This window comes from Coregonus clupeaformis, chromosome 16 (assembly GCF_020615455.1).
Source record: "Coregonus clupeaformis isolate EN_2021a chromosome 16, ASM2061545v1, whole genome shotgun sequence".
Classification (NCBI taxonomy): Eukaryota; Metazoa; Chordata; class Actinopteri; order Salmoniformes; family Salmonidae; genus Coregonus; species Coregonus clupeaformis.
In genome coordinates this window covers 33,452,928-33,479,388 of record NC_059207.1, presented here as the reverse complement: position 1 = coordinate 33,479,388, position 26,461 = coordinate 33,452,928, and the positions used below count along the sequence as shown (strand labels likewise).

Below are 26,461 nucleotides of genomic sequence, written 5' to 3'. Positions count from 1 at the left end.
ATCAAGACAAAACAAGTCAAACACAGAAACATAGATCGGTGGCAGCTAGTACTCCGGGGACGACGAACGCCGAAGCCTGCCCGAGCAAGGAGGAGGAGCAGCCTCGGCTGATTCCGTGACAGTCCATTACATTTGTCCCTTACTTTGATTAGAAATCAATTTCAAATGACAAGTCATTTTCAAAAAGTGACAAAATCTTTCAAACAAGAGACAGAGATTACATGTCAGACTGGTGAATATTTCACAGTGGGACCACCACACTGAGAGATAGTGTGTATAGCAACTGCTGTCCTATCCCATCAGTTATGAAGAACAGGGATGGGTAAAAGTCATGCAGTGGCTTGATGTTTGGGTATGTGTGAGGATATTAGAGTAATTGTCTCTTTGTTCCAGCATTTGATGCCACAATCATCTCAGAAGAGTATGAGACAACCATTACAGTTTCCTATAGCCTACATGTCTCTGTCTGTTGATATGGAGTCTGACTGAACACAAGCCCAATTATTTGATTAGCAGTGCTATCACAGAGACAGACAACAGCCAGTTACCAAATTAGGCTGGGTTCCACAAACTGGCATGAAAACCTTCCACATTGTCAAAAGACTAGCAACAAGTAGGATTAGCAGATCAAACACAGTTCCCTTGGGACTAAGAGAACATTGGCTCATGGAGCACTGGTTTGATTTTAAAACACCTGCTCCACCTCCCTCTCCACTCACGCTCTACCTTTACCACAAAAACAAGCTGTGGAAAGCTTTCCTCTCATCTAACAAACAAACCTGGCCTGCTATGGCCAAGGCTATTCCCCAGAGTGTGCTGTGAGTGTCAAGCAGGCAGCACTGCCACCGTAGTCAACATCGTCACAGCAGCCTCCCTCTCAAGCTGCACCTGCACTGCCTGGAGCCCTTTTCTATTAGCCGGGACAGACAGGCAGACGGAAAGGGATGGAGGGCTCAGGGAAATGCATTTGTTGGCTGGAATCTCATCAGCTTTTCTCTGCTTCAGTACACTACAGTCAGTGCCTCTTTGTTTAAACTCTTCATATGTATTTATACAGCAATAACCAAATACAGAACTTACGGTGGTGAGCTACCGTATGACATGGGAAAAGTAGAGGTAATACACTTCAACAGGTTTTATAGTAACTTCAAGCTAACGTCACTATCTTTCTGGAGGTTTGTGTCCACTCTGGGAGCCAGAGGTAGCAGGTGGACAGGCCCATGTGGGACATTAAGCCAGGGGGGAGGGATATCCAGGGAGGGACAGCTGCTGCCAGTCAGAGCCCGGTGGCCACAGGTGCAGCCGTGTTCGGTGACAACACAGACTGAGACGCTCATAAACAACATACCATGCAGTACACCAAGGTGCTGGGGATGCTAGTCAGCACTGTGCTGTCAGGACTCTAATGTTCCCTGGGTAATGTTGTAAAACTGCACTGACAAACAGCAAGGAAGGCCTCACAGCCCACCACAGTATCAGTTTCACCTTAACACCAGCCTCTGCAATCTGAATCATCATCATGGTCTGCACTTCTGACCTACTTCTTTATCACTGACATCATCTTCCAGTGTCACAGATTCATGCACTAACTGCATTAGGCCTATCTCTAACATGAATGCAATGCTGTGTTTCTGTGATGAGACAAAGACCAGGGCTTCTACCATGGAGAGTTAACTGATGCTTTAGACAGACTTCAACAGTACTGTAGGCGTAGCTAGGGCTGGTCTATATATCGAATTAACTCTATTAATTTGAATGTATGTCTTTGCGCGATATTCCAAATGCCTGTATCGCAGAATCAAGATTTTTGTGTATTTTTCGTTTTTTTGAGCGTTTATGTCCGCTTGTTCTCATGTTGTCTTTTTGGTCTCGTCTCGTTCGCTCCTTCTGTACTGTGCACCTTCCCATTTATACCAGAGATCTGTATATAATGACGAGATGCTCATGTCTTCGCCCTAACAATGGGAGTCGTTGTCCCAAAGGCAGGAAGGCAGGCGACAAGCTTATGTTCAAAATAAGCGCATAGAAACGCATTGGCCTTATTTTTTACAGATTTTGGCGAGAGTGAAACCTCTCGCTTCGCCTCTTTCTCCCAAGCCCCTCCCCTATCACTCACAATAACAAAGATGAGAGATCACTTCTTCCTCTCTGACAAACGGTTTCAACTCGGTTCTTGGTCACCTCCCTGACCAAGGCCCTTCTTCCACAATTGCTCATTTTGGCCGGGTGGCCAGCTCTAGGAAGAGTCTTGGTGATTCCAAACTTCTTCCATTTTAGATTCTTCAAAGTAGCCAGCCTTTGCCTTGATGACAGCTTTGCACACTCTTGGCATTCTCTCAACCAGCTTCATGAGGAATGCTTTCCAACAGTCTTGAAGGAGTTCCCACATATGCTGAGCACTTGTTGGCTGCTTTTCCTTCACTCTGCGGTCCAACTCATCCCAAACCATCTCAATTGGGTTGAGGTCAGGTGATTGTGGAGGCCAGGTCATCTGATGCAGCACTGCATCACTCTCCTTGGTCAAATAGCCCTTTCACAACCTGGAGGTGTGTTGGGTCATTGTCCTGTTGAAAAACAAATTATAGTCCCACTAAGCGCAAACCAGATGGGATAGCGTATCGCTGCAGAATGCTGTGGTAGCCATGCTGGTTAAGTGTGCCTTGAATTTTAAATAAATCACAGACAGTGTCAGCAGCAAAGCACCCCCACACCATCACACCTCCTCCTCCATGCTTCACGGTGGGAACTACACATGCGGAGATCATCCGTTCACCTACTCTGTGTCTCACAAAGACACGCGGTTGGAACCAAAAATCTTACAGTTGGACTCATCAGACCAAAGGACAGATTTCCACCGGTCTAATGTCCATTGCTCGTATTTCTTGGCCCAAGCAAGTCTCTTCTTCTTATTGGTGTCCTTTAGTAGTGGTTTCTTTGCAGCAATTCGACCATGTAGGCCTGATTCACGCAGTCTCCTCTGAACAGTTGATGTTGAGATATGTCTGTTACTTGAACTCTGTGAAGCATTTATTTGGGCTGCAATTTCTGAGGCTGGTAACTTATCCTCTACAGCAGAGGTAACTCTTGGTCTTCCTTTCCTGTGGCGGTCCTCATGAGAGCCAGTTTCATCATAGCGTTTGATGGTTTTTGCGACTGCACTTGAAGACACTTTCAAAGTTCTTGACATTTTCCGGATTGACTGACCTTCATGTCTTAAAGTAATGATAGACTATCTATTCTCTTTGCTTATTTGAGCTGTTCTTGCCATAATATGGACTTGGTCTTTTACCAAATAGGGATATCTTCTGTATACCACCCCTACCTTGTCACAACACAACTGATTGGCTCAAACGCATTAAGAAGGAAATAAATTCCACAAATTAACTTTTAACAAGGCACACCTGTTAATTGAACTAAACAGTGACTACCTGTTTACTATGCTGTTGACGTCATCAGAGTGCGCAGCTGAATATTGTATGCTGGAAAACACTCGGTTTGTTATTTTTGATTAAAACAAAAACGCTATTCATAAATACGAATACATAACTTTTAACAGCTAGGACCGCTATTTCTTGTCCCGGAATCCTGTTTAAGAGACAGGTTTAAGCCTGCTTGACAGAGACACTAAGCTTATTTATTATTATTATTATTATTATTATTATTATTATTATTATTATTATTATAAACTGCTAGCCATCAAGCTAACGAAGTTGGTACCAGATGAGTTGAACGGTTCCAGCGCTGTAGGAGCTGTATCTATTACGCATTGTTTCGGGGCAAACTGGATCACTCTGAGTTCCAAGGATTATAGGCTTGAGGTGGCTTCCTTGATCAGGCAGGTCGCATTTTCTACGCCGATGGGATCATTTGGGTTCCTGGATCCTTTCACAGCATTATAAGGCTGCATTGAGACAATGACTTAGCAATGACCTAAGCCCAGCTAAACTAATCCCTACCATTGTGACACAGAGTTGTCAAAATGCTTCAGCAAATGTACATTACATCAGGGACGTCGGTAGACACAATATAAGTAACCTAATTTATGTCCCTCTAACTGCCCTGAATGCCTCTGCTGATCCTATAGCTATTGTATGCAGTAATCATGAACCAGATTTACACTGTTAGCACTGAGCCGGTGTGCCCGAGGAGGAAGTCCACTGTGTGCAGCTCACCCTGCACTTACATAAAGAACATGAGCACATCTACTGCTGCTAATCTTCCCAGGAAAGCAATAAAAACAAGTAAGCATCCCAGAAGAAAAATGATCAAAATAGCCCACGTTAACATATGTAGCTAAAGAAACAAGGTTCATGAAATCAATAATTTGCTAGTAACAGATGACATTCATATTCTGACTATCTCTGAAACTCACTTAGATAATACCTTCACAGTCCAGGCTCTGTCGCAGCCGGCCGCGACCGGGAGACCCATGGGGCGGCGCACAATTGGCCCAGCGTCGTCCAGGGTAGGGGAGGGTTTGGCCGGCAGGGATGTTATTGTCCCATCGCGCATTAGCAACTCCTGTGGCGGGCCGGGCCAGGCGCAGTGCACGCTGACTCGGTACGGTGTTTCCTTCGACACATTGGTATGGCTGGCTTCTGGGTTAAGCGGGCACTGTGTCAAGAAGCAGTGCGGCTCGGTTGGGTTGTGTTTCGGTGGACGCACGACTCTCGACCTTCGCCTCGTGTCCGTACGGGAGTTGCAGCGTCGTCCAGCGTCGTCCAGGGTAGGGGAGGGTTTGGGACAAGACTGTAACTACCAATTGGATACAACAAAATTGATGGAGAAAAAGGGGGTAAAATACAAAAATAAAAAGCCAGGTGTTGCTGTTTATATTCAGAACCACATTCCTGTGAAGATTAGGGAGGATCTCATGTTAAATACTGTTTAAGTAATATGGCTACAGGTTCATCTGCCTCACCTAAAGCCAATTCTGGTGGGAAGCTGCTAACAGTCAGTATCTGGATAACATGTGTGAAATGCTTGATAATGTATGTGATATCAATAGAGAGGTATACTTTCTGGGTGATTTAAATATTGACTGGCTTTCATCAGGCTGCCCACTCAAGAGAAAGCTTCAAACTGTAACCAGTGCCTGCAACCTGGTTCAGGTTATCAGTCAACCTACCAGGGTAGTTACAAACAGTACAGGAATTAAATCATCAACATGTATTGATCATATCTTTACTAATACTGCAGAGATTTGTTTGAAAGCAGTATCCAAATCCATTGGATGTAGTTTCTAGGAAAACCAAAGTTCCAAAGGCTGGCCCTAATATTGTGTATAAGAGGTCATACAATACGTTTTGTAGTGATTCCTAAACTCCTGAGTGGCGCAGTGGTCTAAGGCACTGCATCGCAGTGCTAACTGTGCCACTAGATCCTGGTTCGAATCCAGGCTCTGTCGCAGCCGGCCGCGACCGGGAGACTCATGGGCGGCGCACAATTGGCCCAGCGTCGTCCAGGGTAGGGGAGGGAATGGCCGGCAGGGATGTAGCTCAGTTGATAGAGCATGGCGTTTGCAACGCCAGGGTTGTGGGTTCGTTTCCCACGGGGGCCAGTATAAAAAAAAAATATATATATAAAAAAAATGTATTCACTAACTGTAAGTCGCTCTGGATAAGAGCGTCTGCTAAATGACTAAAATGTAAATGTAAAATGTTGTTGATGTAAAGAATATATGTTGGTCCATGGTGTGTAATGAGGAGCAAACAGACACTGCACTTGACACATTTATGAAATTGCTTATTCCAGTTACTAATAAGCATCGACCCATTAAGAAAATGACTGTAAAAACTGTTAAATCCCAGTGGATTGATGAGGAATTGAAAAATGGTATGGTTGAGAGGGATGAGGCAAAAGGAATGGCAAATAAGTCTGGCTGCACAACCGATTGGCAAACGTATTGCAAATTGAGAAATCATTAATTGAATCAGATGGCTCATTCATCACAAAACCAACTGATATTGCCTACTATTTTAATGATTTTTTTCATTGGCAAGATTAGCAAACTTAGGCATGACATGCCAGCAACAATTGCTGACACTACACATCCAAGTATATCTGACCAAATTATGAAAGACAAGCATTGTAATTTTGAATTCTGTAAAGTGAGTGTGGAAGAGGAGAAAAAATTATTAACAATGACAAGCCACCGGGGTCTGACAACTTGGATGGAAAATTACTGAGGATAATAGCGGACGATATTGCCACTCCTATGTGCCATATTTTCAATTTAAGCCTACTAGAATGTGTGTGCCCCCAAGCTTGGAGGGAAGCAAAAGTCATTCCGCTACCTAAGAATAGTAAAGCCCCCTTTACTGGCTCAAATAGCCGACCAATCAGCCTGTTACCAACCCTTAGTAAACTATTGGAAAAATGTGTTTTACCAGATACAATGCTATTTTACAGTAAACAAATTGACAACAAACTTTCAGCATGCTTATAGAGAAGGACATTCAACAAGCACAACACTTACACAAATGACTGAAAATTGGCTGAGAGAAATGTATGATAAAAAGATTGTGGGGGTTGTTTTGTTAGACTTCCGTGTGGCTTTTGACATTATCGATCATAGTCTGCTGCTGGAAAAACGTAAGTGTTATGGTTTTACACCCCCTGCTATAATGTGGATAAAGAGTTACTTGTCTAACAGAACACAGAGGGTGTTCTTTAATGGAAGCCTCTCAAACTTAATCCAGGTAGAATCAGGAATTCCCTAGGGCAGCTGTCTAGGCCCCTTACTTTTTTCCATCTATACTAATGACATGCCACTGGCTTTGAGTAAAGCCAGTGTGTCTATGTATGCAGATGACTCAACACTATACATGTCAGCTACTACAGCAACTTGCAGTTAGTTTCGGAATGGGTGGCAAGGAATAAGTTAGTCCTAAATATTTCCAAAACTAAAAGAATTGTATTTGGGTCAAATTATTCACTAAACCCTAAACCTCAACTACATCTCGTAATGAATAACGTGGAAATTGAGCAAGTTGAGGTGACAAAACTGCTTGGAGTAACTCTGGATTGTAAACTGTCATGGTCAAAGCATATTGATACAACAGTAGCTACGATGGGGAGAAGTATGTCCATAATTAAGTGCTGCTCTGCCTTCTTAACAACAATATCATTTTTGTTTAAATGGTAAAAATACACCTAATGGAACAACGGGGACTGTGAAGAAACACACACAAAGGTATAGACAAATGCATATTGTGATATTGGTGTATGGTGGTATTAAACATTTTGTATTGTAGATAGGTAGTGGTGTAATAATGTTATATGATGTACTGTTTTATATTTTGTTTTATATGTAATGTAAGTGTTTTAATATGTTTGGACCCCAGGAAGAGTAGCTGCTGCCTTGGCAGCAGCTAATGGGGATCCCTTATATATACAAATACAAATACAAATTGAAATGCATTCCAGGTGACTACCTCATGAAGCTGGTTGAGAGAATGCCAAGAGTGTGCAATGCTGTCATCAAGGCAAAGGGTGGCTATTTTGATTTGTTTAACACTTTTTTGGTTTCTACATGATTCCATATGTGTTTTTTCATAGTGTTGATGTCTTCACTATTATTCTACAATGTAGAAAATTGTAAAAATAAAGAAAAACCCTGGAATGAGTAGGTGTGTCCAAACTTTTGACTGGTACTGTATATCGTGTATCGCAAATTTAGAAAAAAAATTGATATGAGTTTTAGGCCATATCGCCCAGCCCTAGGCGTAGCCTGTTAAAGCTAAAACATGTATACACGTTGGCACCACAGATTGTATACACACCACCACTCTTCCATTCACAACCCTCTCCAACGTACGGATGCACAGAGCCAAAGACGGCTTGGTTCATATTTAGACGATTGGGAGGGCTACATTACACTCCCAAATATTAATCCTGTGAGTAATTTCACACCTGAAGCGTTACGCCAACTGTTGTGAGCCAAGTTACACTCTTTTGTTCCACACAGTAATTATGTCTCCTTTTTTTTAAAGCAGCAATTGGAGCAGCTTGAGAGTGGAGACAAAACACTTTTTGTTGCGGAGACAGAGTAGCGTTTATGGCGCTAAACATGTTCAGTTCAGGATGATTTCACAGAGTGGATCATCCAGACAGGTGGTGGGGGGCAGAGCTGCGGAGGCTAGTAATGCAGCCATAACTAAAATAATAGAACATGCAGATCACAAAACAGACATTCTGTACTGTCTGGCTGACTGTCTGGCTGACTGTCAGACTGACTGCTGGTGATCTGTGAATGACTGAGCAGCTTTCAGTTTGCTATATTTAGCCTCCCAAAGTGGGTGGGTCCAATGCTTGAGATTTCACAGTGGCAATTGGAGCCCTCTCCAGAATGGAGAACAATATTTGTTCTAATATGACCTTTGACCCCTGAGTGAGAGGACTATAGATCTAATGAGAGGACTAGAGGAGAAAATAAAGGGGATGGAGGAGAGTTAGACTAGAGGAAGAAAATACCACTTTGTTGTCTTTGATAGGTGATATTGTGTACATTGTTCTACTCCATCATTGCCCTGATTCAGGACACAATCAGCCACAGCAATCAGCCACAGTAAACACACACTTGTCACACATGGAAGTAGACATGTGGATGAAAATGTGCGAATAAACATATTCACCCATCACATTCATATATACATAGATAAATCCTGTGTTGCTTTCCCATCATCTTTCATGGCCCGACTAAGACAATATGTCAGAGCAATTCACTGCGGTTCTGAACGGTGGGGAAGAAATTAAGATGGAATGCACGTCTATGAATGTGTGTTGAAATGACTTTAAAACCAATAAAACCAGCTACCATGACGTACACAATCCCTACATAACCAGATATGGATGCTTAAGAAGAGGAGAAACAAATCCATGGGGTCTCGAAGCATCCCTCAGGGAGAGGGAGAGGGGGCGGAGAGGAAAGGAGAGAGACAGCACGGCAGTATAAGTAGCCTAGCTATGGCGTTATTAGAAGGTAATAGAACCTCTAGCTAAATATATAAACTCTATGAGGCATGAGATCATTAGAGATTGTGGAGTGAGTAGGTGTGGAGGAGGGGTGTCTGTCTGCCTTGTTAAGAGCCCCTGGATCAAGTCTCTTCTCTCCCTCCCTCAGGAGAGGAGCTGGGAGAGGATGTATCTTCTGCAATGGAATGTCAGTTCCACTCAGGCCCAAATATTTCATTGAATATAAACATATGCCTATTATAACCATCCCATATAAAGGCCATATAAATAAAGGCGAGCCCACAGGGTGGGGAACAGAAGCTAAATTGAGCCCGGAGAGATGGTGATGGGAAAGCCTCTTTGGACACTGGTCGGTAAATTTCTCCTTCCTTCCTGCTACTTTTTACGGCCAGCAGTAAAATCCCTCCCTGGCTGGCCTCAGCAGGTTCAGCATGGCAGAAGAGAGGAGAGGAGCTAGGTCAGAGTGACGCTGAGGGAAACTAAAACAATCTGCTCAGAGCTCTGCTGCTTCTCTGACCCCTGGAGAACCAGTCTGCTGAAACCATCTGGATCTCTGTCATGCTACCTCTCCTTCTCTCTCTCTCTCTCTCTCTCTGTCTCTCTTTCTCTCTCTCATACACACACACACGGTACAGTTAACCCTTGTGGGCGAGCAGGGATGGGGTTATCTTACAGGGTCAAACTAATCAAATCCATGTCATCTTCAGGGCCAGGGCTCTTACTTTAATGTCACAGGCCAAATGCATGGCCTCAGCTCAGTCCCTCTCCCACTTCTGGATCGAGAAGGGCTTAAACTTGTCAATCTGTTGGGTGTCTGTCTGGGTGTATAGTGGTCAAGAGGACTGAGGGGTACAGTCATTCTAAAGAGAGACCCACCTCCCCCATCCCTGAGTCCCCCACACATAGAGGCAGGCAGCTCGCCACCATGGTCCCTCCTCAGACTGGCTCTCTGAGGATTGAAACAGCAACAGGCCACATAAAGGCTCTGGCTAAGCCCTGGACACATTCCTGGAAAATGTTGCCTTCAAAAAAGGGCTTACGAATCCCATCTCTGACAAAAGAGGGGATGGTATTAGTGGGATTTAGGGGCGTCTGTGTGAGTCAGGGTGGTATTAGCGTCTCTTTTTAATGCATTTCTCTGCTGACCAGATCACAGGCCCACTTTAAGACACACTAGCCGTGCTTTTCTGTCACAGCACGTGGCATGGGTCTGGGTCTGGATGGAGACACAGACAGTTACAAGGTCTTCAGTCTGGGCTGATACGGAGCCAGGGAGCCATTCCACAGCGGAGTTATAGAGGAATGTACATAATGTGGTTTGGCCACTGAGTTGATAATAAATGTTGTGAAACTGAGAAAATAATGCATGTTTTTCAGTCTATGCACAGGGAAACGCATTGAGGAAAAAAAAAGATGTGTCTCTTGGACTGTAGATAGCACTCATTCATGGCTTGTTTTTGTACAGCCTATTAAATACTGCTGCTCTGTATGTTAGTGGCATACTTGCACATAGAGGAGGGGCTTAACCACTAAATACACTTGGGCTGGGGCCCACCAGATGACCTTTCCACCTCATAGCACAGGGAAACGCGCTCCAATTGAACCAGAGCGTCGAGCCCCGCTCCGAGATATTCCCAGTGGAACCACCAGATGGTAGGCACCGCCAGGACCCACAATGCACCCCTGGAACAATGACCTTAACAAACACAAACACAGACCCAATGACACCAATATGTAGCCCAGGGGGTAGCATAGGATGTATGGGAAAACCACAGCATGTGTTGAGTGACCTCTCTGAGGCTTGGAGGAAAACATAATGTATTTTTTTACACATATATCAATCTGTCCGTTTACCTGTAACTAGGAATATAGATATTAGTCTGCACACACTGATTCTCAGTGGAGAAGGTGCAGGAATGAGGATTAATGAGAATAGAATGGTACAGTCACCAATGTTCCTATTGCTACTCTTATTTTGACAGTGGTCTCCCTCCCCAGTGTGCCAGGCCAGGCAGGCAGAAGCCCACAGCTCATGAGTACTGCAGACCACTGTGTCACAATAAGAGCAAGGGAGGCCCTGCACTCTGGAGAGCTCCATCGCCTCTCTCCTCCATCTCTGTCCTCTGGTCCCCAGGAGGGAGGCCCTGCACTCTGGAGAGCTCCATCGCCTCTCTCCTCCATCTCTGTCCTCTGGTCCTCAGGAGGGAGGTCCTGCACTCTGGAGAGCTCCATCGCCTCTCTCCTCCATCTCTGTCCTCTGGTCCCCAGGAGGGAGGTCCTGCACTCTGGAGAGCTCCATCGCCTCTCTCCTCCATCTCTGTCCTCTGGTCCTCAGGAGGGAGGTCCTGCACTCTGGAGAGCTCCATCGCCTCTCTCCTCCATCTCTGTCCTCTGGTCCCCAGGAGGGAGGAGGTGGGATTAGCAGAGCAAGGAGAGCACATACATTTCAGCTGCTAGAGCTGAGTCGTTCACAGTCCCCTCCCTCCCCTCCCGCCATAGTCTCTTTCGCTCTCCATCCCTCCCCGAGGATGGGCCAGGGGCTGAGCTGGCCACGCTGTAGCCGCTTCCCTTTCCGCTCGTCATGCTGGGCCGTAAATACTGTGTAGCGTCAGGAACAGCAGGTGCTATCACTCCCTATCATTCATTATCCCTGCCACATCACTTTGGGGCCGTCTCCCTCTCTCATTTCTCAACTCCAAATCTCTATCTCCTGCACAATCTCTCTCATTCCATTCCTCCAGCTCGCCCTCATTTTCTCTCACTTTCTCTTATTCAATCCATCTCCAATTCTATCAATGTCTACAGCGCTACAGTAATGCCATCTCCTCTACATCCTCCATCTCTCTGCTTATATCTCCCGCTCTATCCCTCTCACATTCATTTGTTCCCTGATGTGTCCCAATATCTGTCCAACATTCTTCCAACTTCTCCCCAGTGACTCCCAGCCTGCTGACTCCCAGCCTGCTGACAGCCAGCCAGGGCAGGTTTCCCTGCTCCCCCCCCTCCTCTCCTCAGATGTGTGTCCACCAGCCTCTCCTCTCCTCCCCTTACATTCTGACGGCTTACCCCCTGCCGTAAATGTATTCCAAACTGCCGGCCTGCTGCTGCCAGCCAGGAGACGTCACAGGGATTGATGGAGCGCTGGAGGGAAAGATAGCCCTTTGCCCCACCAGAGAACTCAGAAATAATGCTGAATCAAAGGAGAAACATCAGATAAGAAACTCCCCCCAGGTCATAAGATGGTGAACAAGGTCAGAGATCAAGGAGTGAGCATGGAGATGATAAGGGCCTAGGCTACAACTAGACTCTCCTCTCCTCACGTGCTTCTACATCTGCATTGCTTGCTGTTTGGGGTTTTAGGCTGGGTTTCTGTATAGCACTTTGTGACATCAGCTGATGTAAAAAGGGCTTTATAAATACATTTGATTGATGGATTGATAAGGCTCTGCCATACGGCCGTGTCCCAGTCAGACAGGGGTGAGAAGGCTTTAGGTCAACTGTGAGAAACCCAGAGGAACATCTGGCATGACCACAAAAACAAACTGTGACTTTCCCATCCTTGGGTTCAGGCTACTATAAACCTGGCCATGAACTCCAAATGTACAGGGGGTGAGGGGGGTGGTGTTGGAGGTAAGTGGCCATGTGTATGTCTCAGTTTCAACCCCTCCTCATTAGTCAGACCTACAGTATATCCCATACATACTGTATACACACATATATGCAATCATAAACATCCATGCACAAACACTTTCCAATACACATTCCGGGAGGACAGTGTGTGTGGATTAGATGTCTTGTTAGGAGCAGTGACTAACTGGACTAATGGTTAAACTACAGGGTTGATGGATCAAATCCCCCATGATGCATAAGGTGGTTAAGCCCGTGAACAAAGCTATCTGCTAAGCGAAGATAGATTATTATTGAACAGACAGTTTATCTAGACTGTATCTGAACCTTGAGTAGGAGTCATCCCCCGTCCAATGTCTCCTACCCTGTATTATGATCACAGTGTAATAGAAGCAAGGTAGCTAATCCCACTAATCCGCTGGAAAACCTAGAATTTTCCCCTTTTCTGAGAGATAATATATCAGCGGCCAACAGCGAGGGAATCTCTCTCTCTATCTCTCTCTCTCCAACACCACAGAGCAGATACAAAGTTTTTAACTTATTAGTGTAATCCATTATGAGGAAGCGGAGCAGACACTTGGCCTGAGTCGATATGATCCTCCTATGCTTTCCTATTGATCTCCATCGAACTACAAGTGGAGTAAGGAGACAGATTGAAAAACAGATACATAATAAGTGAGAGTGGGAACACTGAACTGAAGGACCTTCTCAGCCATTACTGTGTCTGTGTGTGTCTGTGAGTGGTTTAGAAAAGAAAGTAGAGTCTCCAGAAACCACAGGAGAGGAACACAATGGCTGTATTTTTGCCTCCATTGTCCTGCCTGCATTGTGCAATGTCTCAAATGCCTGGGCCAGAGCACACAGTCAGGAGATGTTTTTGGTTCTGTATCAGAGGACAGGATGAAAGGACAATGTCACACACATATCCAAACAGTGTGTGAAAAGACACTTGAATGTCTTGAATGTGAAGTCAGCTTTATGTATAGACCTTTTCGTGTGAATAGTGAGTGAGTGAATGAGTGATAGAGTGAGTGATAGAGTGAGTGTGTGTATGCTATTTATGTGCAAAATAGCATTGCACATAAATTACTCAAACCACTTTAAACATGCAATAACCTTTCTTCATTGCTGTGAGGCACCACACTTGAAATCAAGTTTATTCATGTTTAACAACATGTAGGCCTTAATTGAATCAATACTTTTAATGGAAATGAATGACAACATTCTCTCTTATGATCTTTTAAAGTTGAGCAGCTTTTCTACAGTGTGATTGGGTTTGAATTCCAGCAGTGAGTAAAGGCTTTTAATCCTCAGAGGAGGGTCTCATGGATGATTCTGGCAGAGATGCAGCACAGCTGCTGGAATGATTCACGACATGCACCACTCTTTTATTTACTCTGGTAATAATTATATAATAAGAACCTCTGTTTTGAATTTCTCGTTTCATAATCAGTAAATTATTCAGGATAAAAATTATTCTCATTAATTACCGGAACAAACGACCGATAAAGCCGAATTTGACCAATGAGCATTGTCCAAGCAGATAAGAGGAGGTTTATCGATGGAGGCACGCATCTCCTTTCATCCATCTCCAATCACTCATCTTTGCTGATCTAAAATTATGAATACGAGATACACTTATCAGGGTTGTTGCTTTCATTAGGTCAATTTCTAAGGGTCAATTGGCATAAACGAAAGGAGATTAGGAAAGCTACTTTGACTATTGAGACGCAACAGTTTGGGAAAGTGTAATTTCTCATATCAATAGACAAGTGCCACCTAGTGGAAAATAGCGTAATATCTGCACCTTTTCCAATGAGAGGTTTCGTGCTTTTCAGATGATGATGCATGTATATTTTTCCATGTGGTAATACTTGAAGGTTTCTCAAGGAAAACAATAGAAGAGAAAGAGTTTAAAAGAAAATATTATAGTTTCGTCCAAGAGAGGGGATTAATTGTTGCTGGCTTAACTTTAAACAAATCCTTTATTATACAGGCAATGCTATTATCTCTGTTTAGTCGACTTTTAATAATCTCAATTTCACATAGATGGGATGACTCTCAGCTATCTGCAAATCCTACACGAAATGCCTTCATCATCCCTCAATGATGTCCCTGATTGCCAAGAAGGCCACTACAGGGTCATGGTTACAAACTGTAGGACAGGGTGGGAATGATTTCTAGATTCTACAGAAATCGATGGTTGTAGCGTAAAGGATATGAGATACAACAAAGATTGTACGTACATTTCTCAAGGGGCAATGAATGCGCAATGTTATGGCAGGTCTATATCACCTTTATTAGTCTTCCTATTCCTGGATGAAAATGGGCTACAATCTCATGTAAGAAAATACACGTTTTCATTTGAAATAGAGTCGTCCACTATCAGTCTGGAGTCTTTTTATGCGCAATTAAATGTCATTATATTGAACCCATTGACATTCCAGCCCACGCACTGTCACTCTTCTCCAGACAGTTTTCAAAATAATTGTATTCACCCGAGAATAAACACAGGCTATTGGGCCCCACTCATGAGTTATGTCCAGCAAAAGGCTATACGGGTTTTTGAAAACAGCTCAATCTGAAATATTATCAATAACCTAATGAAACAAACATCACTGTTGAATCACCAAACATGAGCCAGAAACGGATAAAGCTAAACTAAGTGACTATCCAAAAGGAATAATTATCATGGAAACTTTGACTGGCCCGATAGCCTATCTTATGGCCATAAAGTATTAAGCTACAATACATATGGACAAAATAAAAATGCATATCTTGGAAATAATGCACCGGTGAGACTATTCATAGCAAGTGTATTACAGATATCTAAACCATATAATTTTCACTCACCTTCTTCCGGGGCTGCCATTTCATCATATTTGTAAACCAAAAATGTACAGCATCAAGATATTATATATGAGGAAAATGTAGATTCAAGGGAATTCCAAGAGCAAGTCATGCTGCTTCTTGACTTCCCTCAATTTTGCAGCATATTTTCTCCAAAAAGCGGCGCATAATATGCGATGCGAGGTTCTACGTCAAGTCGGGAGAGATGGCACGCGATAGCCCCGTTTAATCCAAAGGATGGAATGGAGCAGAACACGTTTGTCTAAATTACTGAATGCCCCGGTTTTCAGTTCAAACGTTTTGTATAAATAAGACTATAGGTAACAGTGCGTAAAATCCAAACTACAAGTCCGAGATGCACCACCAGCCATGTCCAGTCTGTCTGTCCGCTAGATCACTCCGCTGGCAGTCTTTTAGCAGGGTTTTCGAAGATATCCAGTTAGGTTGACTGCTGGGAAATTAATTCTTAAACTTTTTGTCAACCTCCACGTCCTCCGTGCATTACAAAACCGTTAGTCCGAAACCAAACAGAAACACAAGTCCAACGTTTTTGTGGATTTATCCCACCGAAAAACGTGTCTATCCAAAACGTTGACAAAACACAGAAACATATGACAACTGTTGTTGATCCCTTTTCTAACGGTAAAAAAAATGTGCCATCAAATGTCCAGCAAAAGTCAATGCCAAAACCAGATCTCCACGGTGAAAGTGCTACATACAGGGCGCAAATGAAAGTCACAGGAGGGGGGAACAGAAAAAAAATTCCTGGAATTTATGTGCGAGGCGCTGGAAGGATATCCTGCAACAGCAACAAACGGGACTACACAACTCTAATGACTTCCTTCCCTGCTCCTTCGCGCTCGGGCATTGCAGAGCTCAGAGTTGGAACAGAACGGAGCAGCGCAGGAACGAGCCGGCGGGGTCATAGTGCCGTCGATTCAAAAGCGTGCGCGCCGAGGGTAAAGGCGATGTGGCCAGAGAAAAGACTCCAGAGCTGAGCCAACACTGCACTCATACAATGGCCCCCAGGAAGGTATTGCAGATATCCACAACAGCAACAGTGGAGGAGTAGAACTTGAGCAATATAATGTGAAGGTGGACAACCATACATTTCCTCATGATAAACATGAGGTCAAAACCTTTGCCACAACACCAACAGCTTGGTGTTATTGTATTCAAAAAAGCATAGACTACATACACATTCATTCACAGATAAAGGGTGAACAACTCTTATTTCCTGTTGTGCTGCACAAAGAGGTAGGCCTGCTATAATCCACTTCAAATAAGGTAGAAAAGTGACAGAAGGAGACACCTGATTAGCAGCTTTCTATAAGCCTCCAACACCTTTCAAGGTATATCCCCTTCACTGTTTACAGTGGCATTACTGGTCTTAAGAGATTCTAACAACACAGCTCATCTGTTCTGGCTAAATTGCCAGAACAGATTGTCCTTATTTCCTTTTCATTAGTGGTAAGCCTTATGGGACTGAATGACGGTACAGGCTATGAGAGTAAACAAGATTCTGAAAGGACAGGTAAGTTGAGTACATAAGGCCTCTGACCCATGTTTCTCTGAAGACAAGGACCGCGGACCGCTGTCCAGTGTCCACCATTTTTAGCTGCCACATGTTTGCTTTAGTGATACTGCTGTCAGATATAGTTTATGCTTTTTAGCTGCCTGCCAAGCTTTTTGTTTCCGGCATATTTGGCCACAGACCGGTGATAGAAATCTCACTGGCAGATAAGTGCTACAATTTTCCCAGTCTTGATGATGCAATTCTTATCGCTTGTAATCTTGGTGGGTTGGAGAGAAAAACCATTAAATGAGAGAGCAAAGCAGAGCCTGGTATTTCTGGGAAGAACCCACCCACTCCTACTGCACCCCACCACTGCAAACTGGCAAAAGCTTCAAAGCAGAACAACTCTCAAGTATCTGAACAGCCCCAGTAGCTCTGACCTGGGCTGACACTGAGGGGATGGCCAGAGGTACTGCCACGCCCTCTGACTGAACAGAATGGGACCAGGAAGCATCAATAAACTGACAGTCAGCGTGATGAGATTGGTGTCATCAAAATCAATTAAACTCTTTCTCTGACTTAATGTGTACCATCTCCCTCAGTAGTTATCTTTATGTTTGTTTGTTATGATGATTTTTTTATGTGAATGATCCTAAAAGTAATGTCTAAATGTGCACCTATTAGGAGCTCTAATTTAATTTTTCTGGCCTGGTGTCCAACTAGGGTCAGGGGGGTCAGCAATCCACCTAGGGGTCACCGTGACAACAAAAGGCAAACAGGAGGGGACACTCTGACATATGGTCCCTGGACAAAACACTGCTGGGTATAGTGTCCAAACGGCACTCGCTAATCCACTTGGATGAACAGGAACAAAATGCAGAGTGTGACGCTGACACTATGAGCACAGCTGGCTGTGTAATTGTAACCCCTCCTTGTTGTCGTACCAGAATGACACTCTCTCCATACCTTGCTCTGCGTGCAATTTTATTTAACCTTTATTTTAACAGGGAGTCTTTTACAGATGAGCCCTGTATACACATCAATACACATGATTACATATCAATATACACTATACACATCAATATACACATCAATATTCACATCAATATGTGAAAAGCTAAACACAATTATAGAAAACAAACACATTCTTCAGTAAAAAGACCCTCAATCAGCCTTTTGAATTGCCTAGACAGCACCAATTCAACCAACTTTATAGAGCCTTGGAGATCATTCCACAAGTAAGGTGCAAAAAACCTAAGAGCAGATTTACCTAACTCAGTGGAGTCGAAGGGTTGTCCAGCGTTAGCCATCCCTGAGACCAGGTCTGGTAACTAGTACATCTGTAAGTTAACAATGAAGAAAGGAAGTGGAAGTTTATACAGGAGGGCTTTATAAACAAAAAGTGTGCAATGCATCAATCTTCGAGACTTCAGAGAGGGCCAGCCTACTTTCTGATACTGAATGCAGTGATGAATACTGAACCTATCGCCCGTAATAAAGTGTAGTTAACCAAATAGCTACCCGGACTATCTGCATTGAACCTTTTGGCGCTAACTTGTTTTGACTCATCACATACGCTGCTGCTACTTTTTACTATTTGTCACTTTATTCCTAGTTATATGTACATATCTACCTCAATTACATCGTACCCTTGCACAACTCGGTACTGGTACACTGTGTACATAGCCAAGTTATTGTTACTCATTGTGTATATATTATTACTTTTATTATTATGTGTTTTACTTTTCTATTATTTCACTATTTTATTTCTCTCTGCATTGTTGGGAAGGGCCCATAAGTAAGCATTTCACTGTTAGTCCAGACCTGTTGTTTACGAAGTATGTGACTAATAAGATTTTATTTGATTTAATGTGCTATGATAAAATGCGTCTAATGGTTTCAATACAGTGGCAGCTTTATTCATTTAGACAATCAAATCAAATCAAATCAAATCAAATTTTATTGGTCACATGCGCCGAATACAACAGGTGCAGACATTGCAGTGAAATGCTTACTTACAGCCCTTAACCAACAGTGCATTTATTTTAAACAAAAAAAGTAAGAATAAAACAACAACAACAAAAAAGTGTTGAGAAAAAAAGAGCAGAAGTAAAATAAAGTGACAGTAAGGAGGCTATATATACAGTAAAATAAAGTGACAGTAGGGAGGCTATATATACAGGGGGTACCGTTGCAGAGTCAATGTGCGGGGGCACCGGCTAGTTGAGGTAGTTGAGGTAATATGTACATGTGGGTAGAGTTAAAGTGACTATGCATAAATACTTAACAGAGTAGCAGCAGCGTAAAAGGATGGGGTGGGGGGCAGTGCAAATAGTCCGGGTAGCCATGATTAGCTGTTCAGGAGTCTTATGGCTTGGGGGTAGAAGCTGTTGAGAAGTCTTTGGACCTAGACTTGGCACTCCGGTACCGCTTGCCGTGCGGTAGCAGAGAGAACAGTCTATGACTAGGGTGGCTGGAGTCTTTGACAATTTTGAGGGCCTTCCTCTGACACCGCCTGGTATAGAGGTCCTGGATGGCAGGGAGCTTTGCCCCAGTGATGTACTGGGCCATACGCACTACCCTCTGTAGTGCCTTGCGGTCAGAGGCCAAGCAGTTGCCATACCAGGCGGTGATGCAACCAGTCAGGATGCTCTCGATGGTGCAGCTGTAGAATTTTTTTGTGGATCTGAGGACCCATGCCAAATCTTTTTAGTCTCCTGAGGGGGAATAGGCTTTGTCGTGCCCTCTTCACGACTGTCTTGGTGTGTTTGGACCATGATAGTTCGTTGGTGATGTGGACACCAAGGAACTTGAAGCTCTCAACCTGTTCCACTACAGCCCCGTCGATGAGAATGGGGGGCGTGCTCAGTCCTCTTTTTTTTTCCTGTAGTCCACAATCATCTCCTTTGTCTTGGTCACGTTGAGGGAGAGGTTGTTGTACTGGCACCACACGGCCAGATCTCTGACCTCCTCCCTATAGGCTGTCTCATCGTTGTCGGTGATCAGGCCTACCACTGTTGTGTCGTCGGCAAACTTAATGATGGTGTTGGAGTCGTGCCTGGCCATGCAGTCATGGGTGAACAGAGAGTACAGGAGGGGACTGAGCACGCACCCTGAGGGGCCCCCGTGTTGAGGATCAGTGTGGCAGATGTGTTGTTACCTACCCTTACCACCTGGGGGCGGCCCGTCAGGAAGTCCAGGATCCAGTTGCAGAGGGAGGTGTTTAGTCCCAGGATCCTTAGCTTAGTGATGAGCTTAGAGGGCACTATGGTGTTGAATGCTGAGCTGTAGTCAATGAATAGCATTCTCACGTAGGTGTTCCTCTTGTCCAGGTGGGAAAGGGCAGTGTGGAGTGCGATAGAGATTGCATCATCTGTGGATCTGTTGGGGCGGTATGCAAATTGGAGTGGGTCTAGGGTTTCTGGGATTATGCTGTTGATGTGAGCCATGACCAGTCTTTCAAAGCACTTCATGGCTACAGACGTCAGTGCTACGGGTCGGTAGTCATTTAGGCAGGTTATCTTAGAGTTCTTGGGCACGGGGACTATGGTGGTCTGCTTGAAACATGTTGGTATTACAGACTCAGTCAGGGACATGTTGAAAATGTCAGTGAAGACACTTGCCAGTTGGTCAGCACATGCTCGGAGTACACGTCCTGGTAATCCGTCTGGCCCTGCGGCCTTGTGAATGTTGACCTGCTTAAAAGTCTTACTCACATCGGCTACGGAGAGCGTGATCACATAGTCGTCCGGAACAGCTGGTGCTCTCATGCATGCTTCACTGTTGCTTGCCTCGAGCGAGCATAGAAGTGGTTTAGCTCGTCTGGTAGGCTTGTGTCACTGGGCAGCTCGCGGCTGTGCTTCCCTTTGTAGTCTGTAATAGTTTTCAAGCCCTGCCACATCCGACGAGCGTCAGAGCCAGTGTAGTATGATTCAATCTTAGACCTGTATTGACTCTTTGCCTGTTTGATGGTTCGTCGGAGGTCATAGCGGGATTTCTTATAAGCGTCCGGGGTTAGAGTCCCGTTCCTTGAAAGCGGCAGCTCTACCCTTTAGCTCAGTGCGGATGTTTCCTGTAATCCATGGCTTCTGGTTGGGGTATGTACGTACGGTCACTGTGGGGGACGACATCATCGATGCACTTATTGATGAAGCCAGTGACTGATGTGGTGTACTCCTCAATGCTGTCTGAAGAATCCCGGAACATGTCCCAGTCTGTGCTAGCAAAACAGTCCTGTAGCTTAGCATCTGCGTCATCTGACCACTTTTTTATTAACCGAATCACTGGTGCTTCCTGCTTCAGTTTTTGCTTATAAGCAGGAATCAGGAGGATAGAGTTATGGTCAGATTTGCCAAATGGAGGGCGAGGGAGAGCTTTGTATGCGTCTCTGTGTGTGGAGTAAAGGTGGTCTAGAGTTTTTTTCCCTCTGGTTGCACATTTAACATGCTGGTAGAAATTAGGTAGAACGGATTTAAGTTTCCCTGCATTAAAGTCCCCGGCTACTAGGAGCGCTGCATCTGGATGAGCGTTTTCCTGTTGATTAATGGCCTTGTACAACTAATTCAGTGCAATCTTAATGCCAGCATTGGTTTGTGGTGGTAAATAGACAGCTATGAAAAATATAGATGAAAACTCTCTTGGTAAATAGTGTGGTCTACAGCTTATCATAAGATACTCTACCTCAGGCGAGCAAAACCTCGAGACTTCCTTGGTATTTGATTTTGTGCAATATAGCCATAGTCTATAACCGTTATGAATGTTGACAGAATTATTTTTCTGCTATTTAATGAAAGGAATGACGTATTCATATATAAAAAAAAATGCCAATTTGAATTCTTAATTTCTTAGCTAACTCATCAACATGCTATTTGAAAGATAGCTTTTCGTCAATCCAGATACCCAGATATTTATAAGCAGGAACATGATCAATGAGGGCACCAGCCAATGTACATATGCATAAATCATCAGATACATTTTTACGTGATTTGGAGAATAAAATATTCTTGGTTTTACCTGCATTAAGTACCAATTTGATTTCAACAAAGGCTTTCTGCAAAGCAATGAAGGCAGATTAAAACTCTGGTCAACCGTGGGGGCAATAGCATACACAACAGTCTCATCTGCTTACAGGTGTATGTTAAAAATTTTTGCAGATAGACCAACATTGTTAATAAAGACAGTAAAAAGTACAGGACCTAAAATCGATCCCGGTGGGACACCTTTCGTAACATCAAGGAAACCTGACTTAACACCATCAGAAAAAAACACATTGTGTCCTGTCTGTCAAGTAATTTTCGAACCAATTACATTACGCCTGATCCATACCGATTGCAGACAATCTTTGAATCAATAAAGAGGGATCAACAGTATCGAAAGCCTTTGATAAGTCAATAAAGAGGGCAGCACAGTGCTATAACTTGGCCTGAAACCAGGCTGGTGAACACTTACATATCGTTGCTAGGAAGGAACTAAGCTGACGATTGATTAATGATTAAAACATTTTTACTAGGCAAGACAATTTCAAGATAGGGCAATAATTATTTAGGTTGGAGAGATCACCACCTTTGTAAAGAGGGAGTCCATGGGCCGCCTTCCAAACCCTGGGGATAGCACCAGAGATAATTGTCAAATAAAAAGCCTGCCGAGATAAAATGCTGATTAAAAGCATCACTTATCTAATTTTTCTCAGTAATGATGCCAGAGTCTGACACAACTTGTTTAGGTAGGAAAGGAGAGGAATTGCTCACTACGCAAAGATATTCATTTACATTCTCAAACACACTCTATATCTGTTGTAATAACACTGTAGTTATTGTGTTATTGTAATTACATTACAGGGAACATACCCTATATTCCACTTGTGTAATAACATAAAATATCAACTCCGTTACAATTAAATTACAGTGCAATTAATAAAGTAGAATGGTAAATGTTAGTTGAGTAATTAAAACATTACTACACAGGTATGAGCAACTTACTGTCAAGCTACCCATGTTCATACTAGTCATAAATCACAAAAACATGCAAATACATATGCTTACATATGCCATCTAATCAAATGGCTACCCAGACTATTTGCATTGCCCCCCCCTCCCCCCCCCCCCTTTATGCTGCTGCTACTCTCTGTTTATTATCTACGCATAGTCACTTTAATAACTCTACCTACATGTACATATTACCTAAATTACCTCGACTAACCAGTGCCCCCGCACATTAGCATGGGTCCTCAGATCCTCAAAACGTTCTACAGCTGCACCATTGAGAGCATCCTGACTGGTTGCATCACCGCCTGGTATGGCAACTGCTCGGCCTCCGACCGCAAGGTACTACAGAGGGTAGTGCGTACAGCCCAGTACATCACTGGGACCAAGCTTCCTGCCACCCAGGACCTCTATACCAGGCGGTGTCAGAGGAAGGTCCTAAAAATTGTCAAAGACTCCAGCCACCCTAGTCATAGACTGTTCTCTCTGCTACCGCATGGCAAGCGGTACCGGAGCTCCAAGTCTAGGTCCAAAAGGCTTCTTAACAGCTTCTACCCCCAAGCCATAAGACTCCTGAACAGCTAATTATGGATACCCGGACTATTTACATTGTCCCCCCCCACCCCACCCCACCCCACCCCACTCCCTCTTTTACGTTGCTACTACTCTCTGTTTATTATCTATGCATAGTCACTTTAATAACTCTACCTACATGTACAGTGAGGGAAAAAAGTATTTGATCCCCTGCTGATTTTGTACATTTGCCCAATGACAAAGAAATGATCAGTCTATAATTTTAATGGTAGGTTTATTTGAACAGTGAGAGACAGAATAACAACAACAAAATCCAGAAAAACGCATGTCAAAAATGTTATAAATTGATTTGCATTTTAATGAGGGAAATAAGTATTTGACCCCCTCTCCATCAGAAAGATTTCTGGCTCCCAGGTGTCTTTTATACAGGTAACGAGCAGAGATTAGGAGCACACTCTCAAAGGCAGTGCTCCTAATCTCAGCTTGTTACCTGTATAAAAGACACCTGTCCACAGAAGCAATCAATCAATCAGATTCCAAACTCTCCACCATGGCCAAGACCAAAGAGCTCTCCAAGGATGTCAGGGACAAGATTGTAGACCTACACAAGGCTGGAATAGGCTACAAGACCATCGCCAATCAGCTTGGTGAGAAGGTGACAACAGTTGGTGCGATTAGTCGCAAATAGAAGAAACACAAAAGACCTGTCAATCTCCCTCGGCCTGGGGCTCCATGCAAGAACTCACCTCGTGGAGTTGCAATGATAATGAGAACGGTGAGGAATCATCCCAGAACTACACGGGAGGATATTGTCAATGATCTCAAGGCAGCTGGGACCATAGTCACCAAGAAAACAATTGGTAACACACTACGCCGTGAAGGACTGAAATCCTGCAGCGCCCGCAAGGTCCCCCTGCTCAAGAAAGCACATATACAGGCCAGTCTGAAGTTTGCCAATGAAAATCTGAATGATTCAGAGGAGAACTGGGTGAAAGTGTTGTGGTCAGATGAGACCAAAATCGAGCTCTTTGGCATCAACTCAACTCGCCGTGTTTGGAGGAGGAGGAATGCTGTCTATGACCCCAAGAACACCATCCCCACCGTCAAACATGGAGGTGGAAACATTCTGCTTTGGGGGTGTTTTTCTGCTAAGGGGACAGGACAACTTCACCGCATCAAAGGGACGATGGACGGGGCCATGTACCGTCAAATCTTGGGTGAGAACCTCCTTCCCTCAGCCAGGTCATTGAAAATGGGTTGTGGATGGGTATTCCAGCATGACAATGACCCAAAACACACGGCCAAGGCAACAAAGGAGTGGCTCAAGAAGAAGCACATTAAGGTCCTGGAGTGGCCTAGCCAGTCTCCAGACATTAATCCCATAGAAAATCTGTGGAGGGAGCTGAAGGCTGAGTTGCCAAATGTCAGCCTCGAAACCTTAATGACTTAGAGAAGATCTGCAAAGAGGAGTGGTACAAAATCCCTACTGAGATGTGTGCAAACCTGGTGGCCAACTACAAGAAACGTCTGGCCAACAAGGGTTTTGCCACCAAGTACTAAGTCATGTTTTGCAGAGGGGTCAAATACTTATTTCCCTCACTAAAATGCAAATCAATTTATAACATTTTTGACATGCGTTTTTCTGGATTTTTTTGTTGTTATTCTGTCTCTCACTGTTCAAATAAACCTACCATTAAAATTATAGACTGATCATGTCTTTGTCAGTGGGCAAACGTACAAAATCAGCAGGGGATCAAATACTTTTTTCCCTCACTGTACATATTACCTAAATTACCTCGACTAACCGGTGCCCCCGCACATTGACTCGGTACCGGTACCCCCTGTATATAGCCTCGCTATTGCTATTTTTACAGCTGCTCTTTAATTATTTGTTATTTTTATTTTGTATTATTTTATTTTGTCTTTTTTTGTGTGATTTGTTTTGGTATTCTTTCTTAAAACTTCATTGTTGGTTAAGGGCTTGTAAGTAAGCATTTCACTGTAAGGTCTACACCTGTTGTATACGGCGCATGTGACAAATACCATTTTATTTTATTTTATTTGATCAGGTGCAGATGGCATATAAAACTGACAGTTTAACTACATTTTTCAACCATTCAAGTATTCTGAAAACTGGCATGTTACATTGTCAATAACAACCACGTTTTTCATGTATTCTCCAGAAGTGAGTTTCCAGTGTTTTTTGTTCCTGGTGGAGTCTGTCATCGGGCCTCTCCATACAGAAGCAGGCTCCCTGTGCGTGCCTCTGCTTTCCCAATCAGAGCCGCACAGGAAATCAGACTCCAGCCTTCAGAGGGAAACAAAAAACCCTATTTCATTTTCCATGAGTTGAGCTGCTTAAAAGTGTGTGCTTCCTTTTCTTGTTCTTGCCAATCAGTCCCTCAAAAACGTCCCGCTACTAAATGTTCTGACTGGGATGTGTGTGCAAGTTTGTGTATCTCTATTTCAGTGTGTGTGTGTGTGTGTGCATGCGGATGAGAGAGAGAGAAATAGAGAGAGTGCATCACCCAGATGACAGTAACAGAGGTGGTTTGGCAAAAATGAAAATAAAATTGTCAAAAGAGGGATATAAAAAAACCTTTGGAGTAGCAGGCAGCCCTCAGATAGGTCTCCTACATGTCTCAGTGTCATTTATTTTCACTCAGGTAGCCTGGCTCCTGTTCTTAAGTCACGACACTGCAGAGCCTAACTATCTGACGCACATTTGAATAAACAAAGTCCTTTTAATTAGCTGGCTGATGTTTCCAGGCGGTAAATGCCATGGTAAGAGCATGGAGATACATATGCCCCTGCCACACACACAAACACACATTCTGCCCGAGTTCCAAGGCACCATTAATATGACTAGTTGTGTATAATATATACAGGATCCTCTCAGTGAAGGGGAAAGGGTAATGGGATGACTGTAGGAGGAGTAGGTCAATGAAACCCATGAGAGAGGAGAAGCTTTTCTAAG

General features: G+C 43.8%; 1 protein-coding gene across 2 annotated transcripts in view; it reads right to left on the bottom strand.

Moving 5' to 3' along the window:
* LOC121584858 (tetratricopeptide repeat protein 28-like) overlaps window positions 1–16,322 on the bottom strand; it is a 204,819-nt gene extending 188,497 nt beyond the window's left edge. For both annotated transcript variants that reach the window (XM_041901032.1, XM_041901033.1), the window contains exon 1: window positions 15,457–16,322. In XM_041901032.1, coding sequence (XP_041756966.1) covers window positions 15,457–15,483 — 27 coding nt within the window. In that variant the 5' untranslated portion in view covers window positions 15,484–16,322. The remainder of the gene's footprint in view (window positions 1–15,456) is intronic.
* Window positions 16,323–26,461: the final 10,139 nt, after the last annotated feature.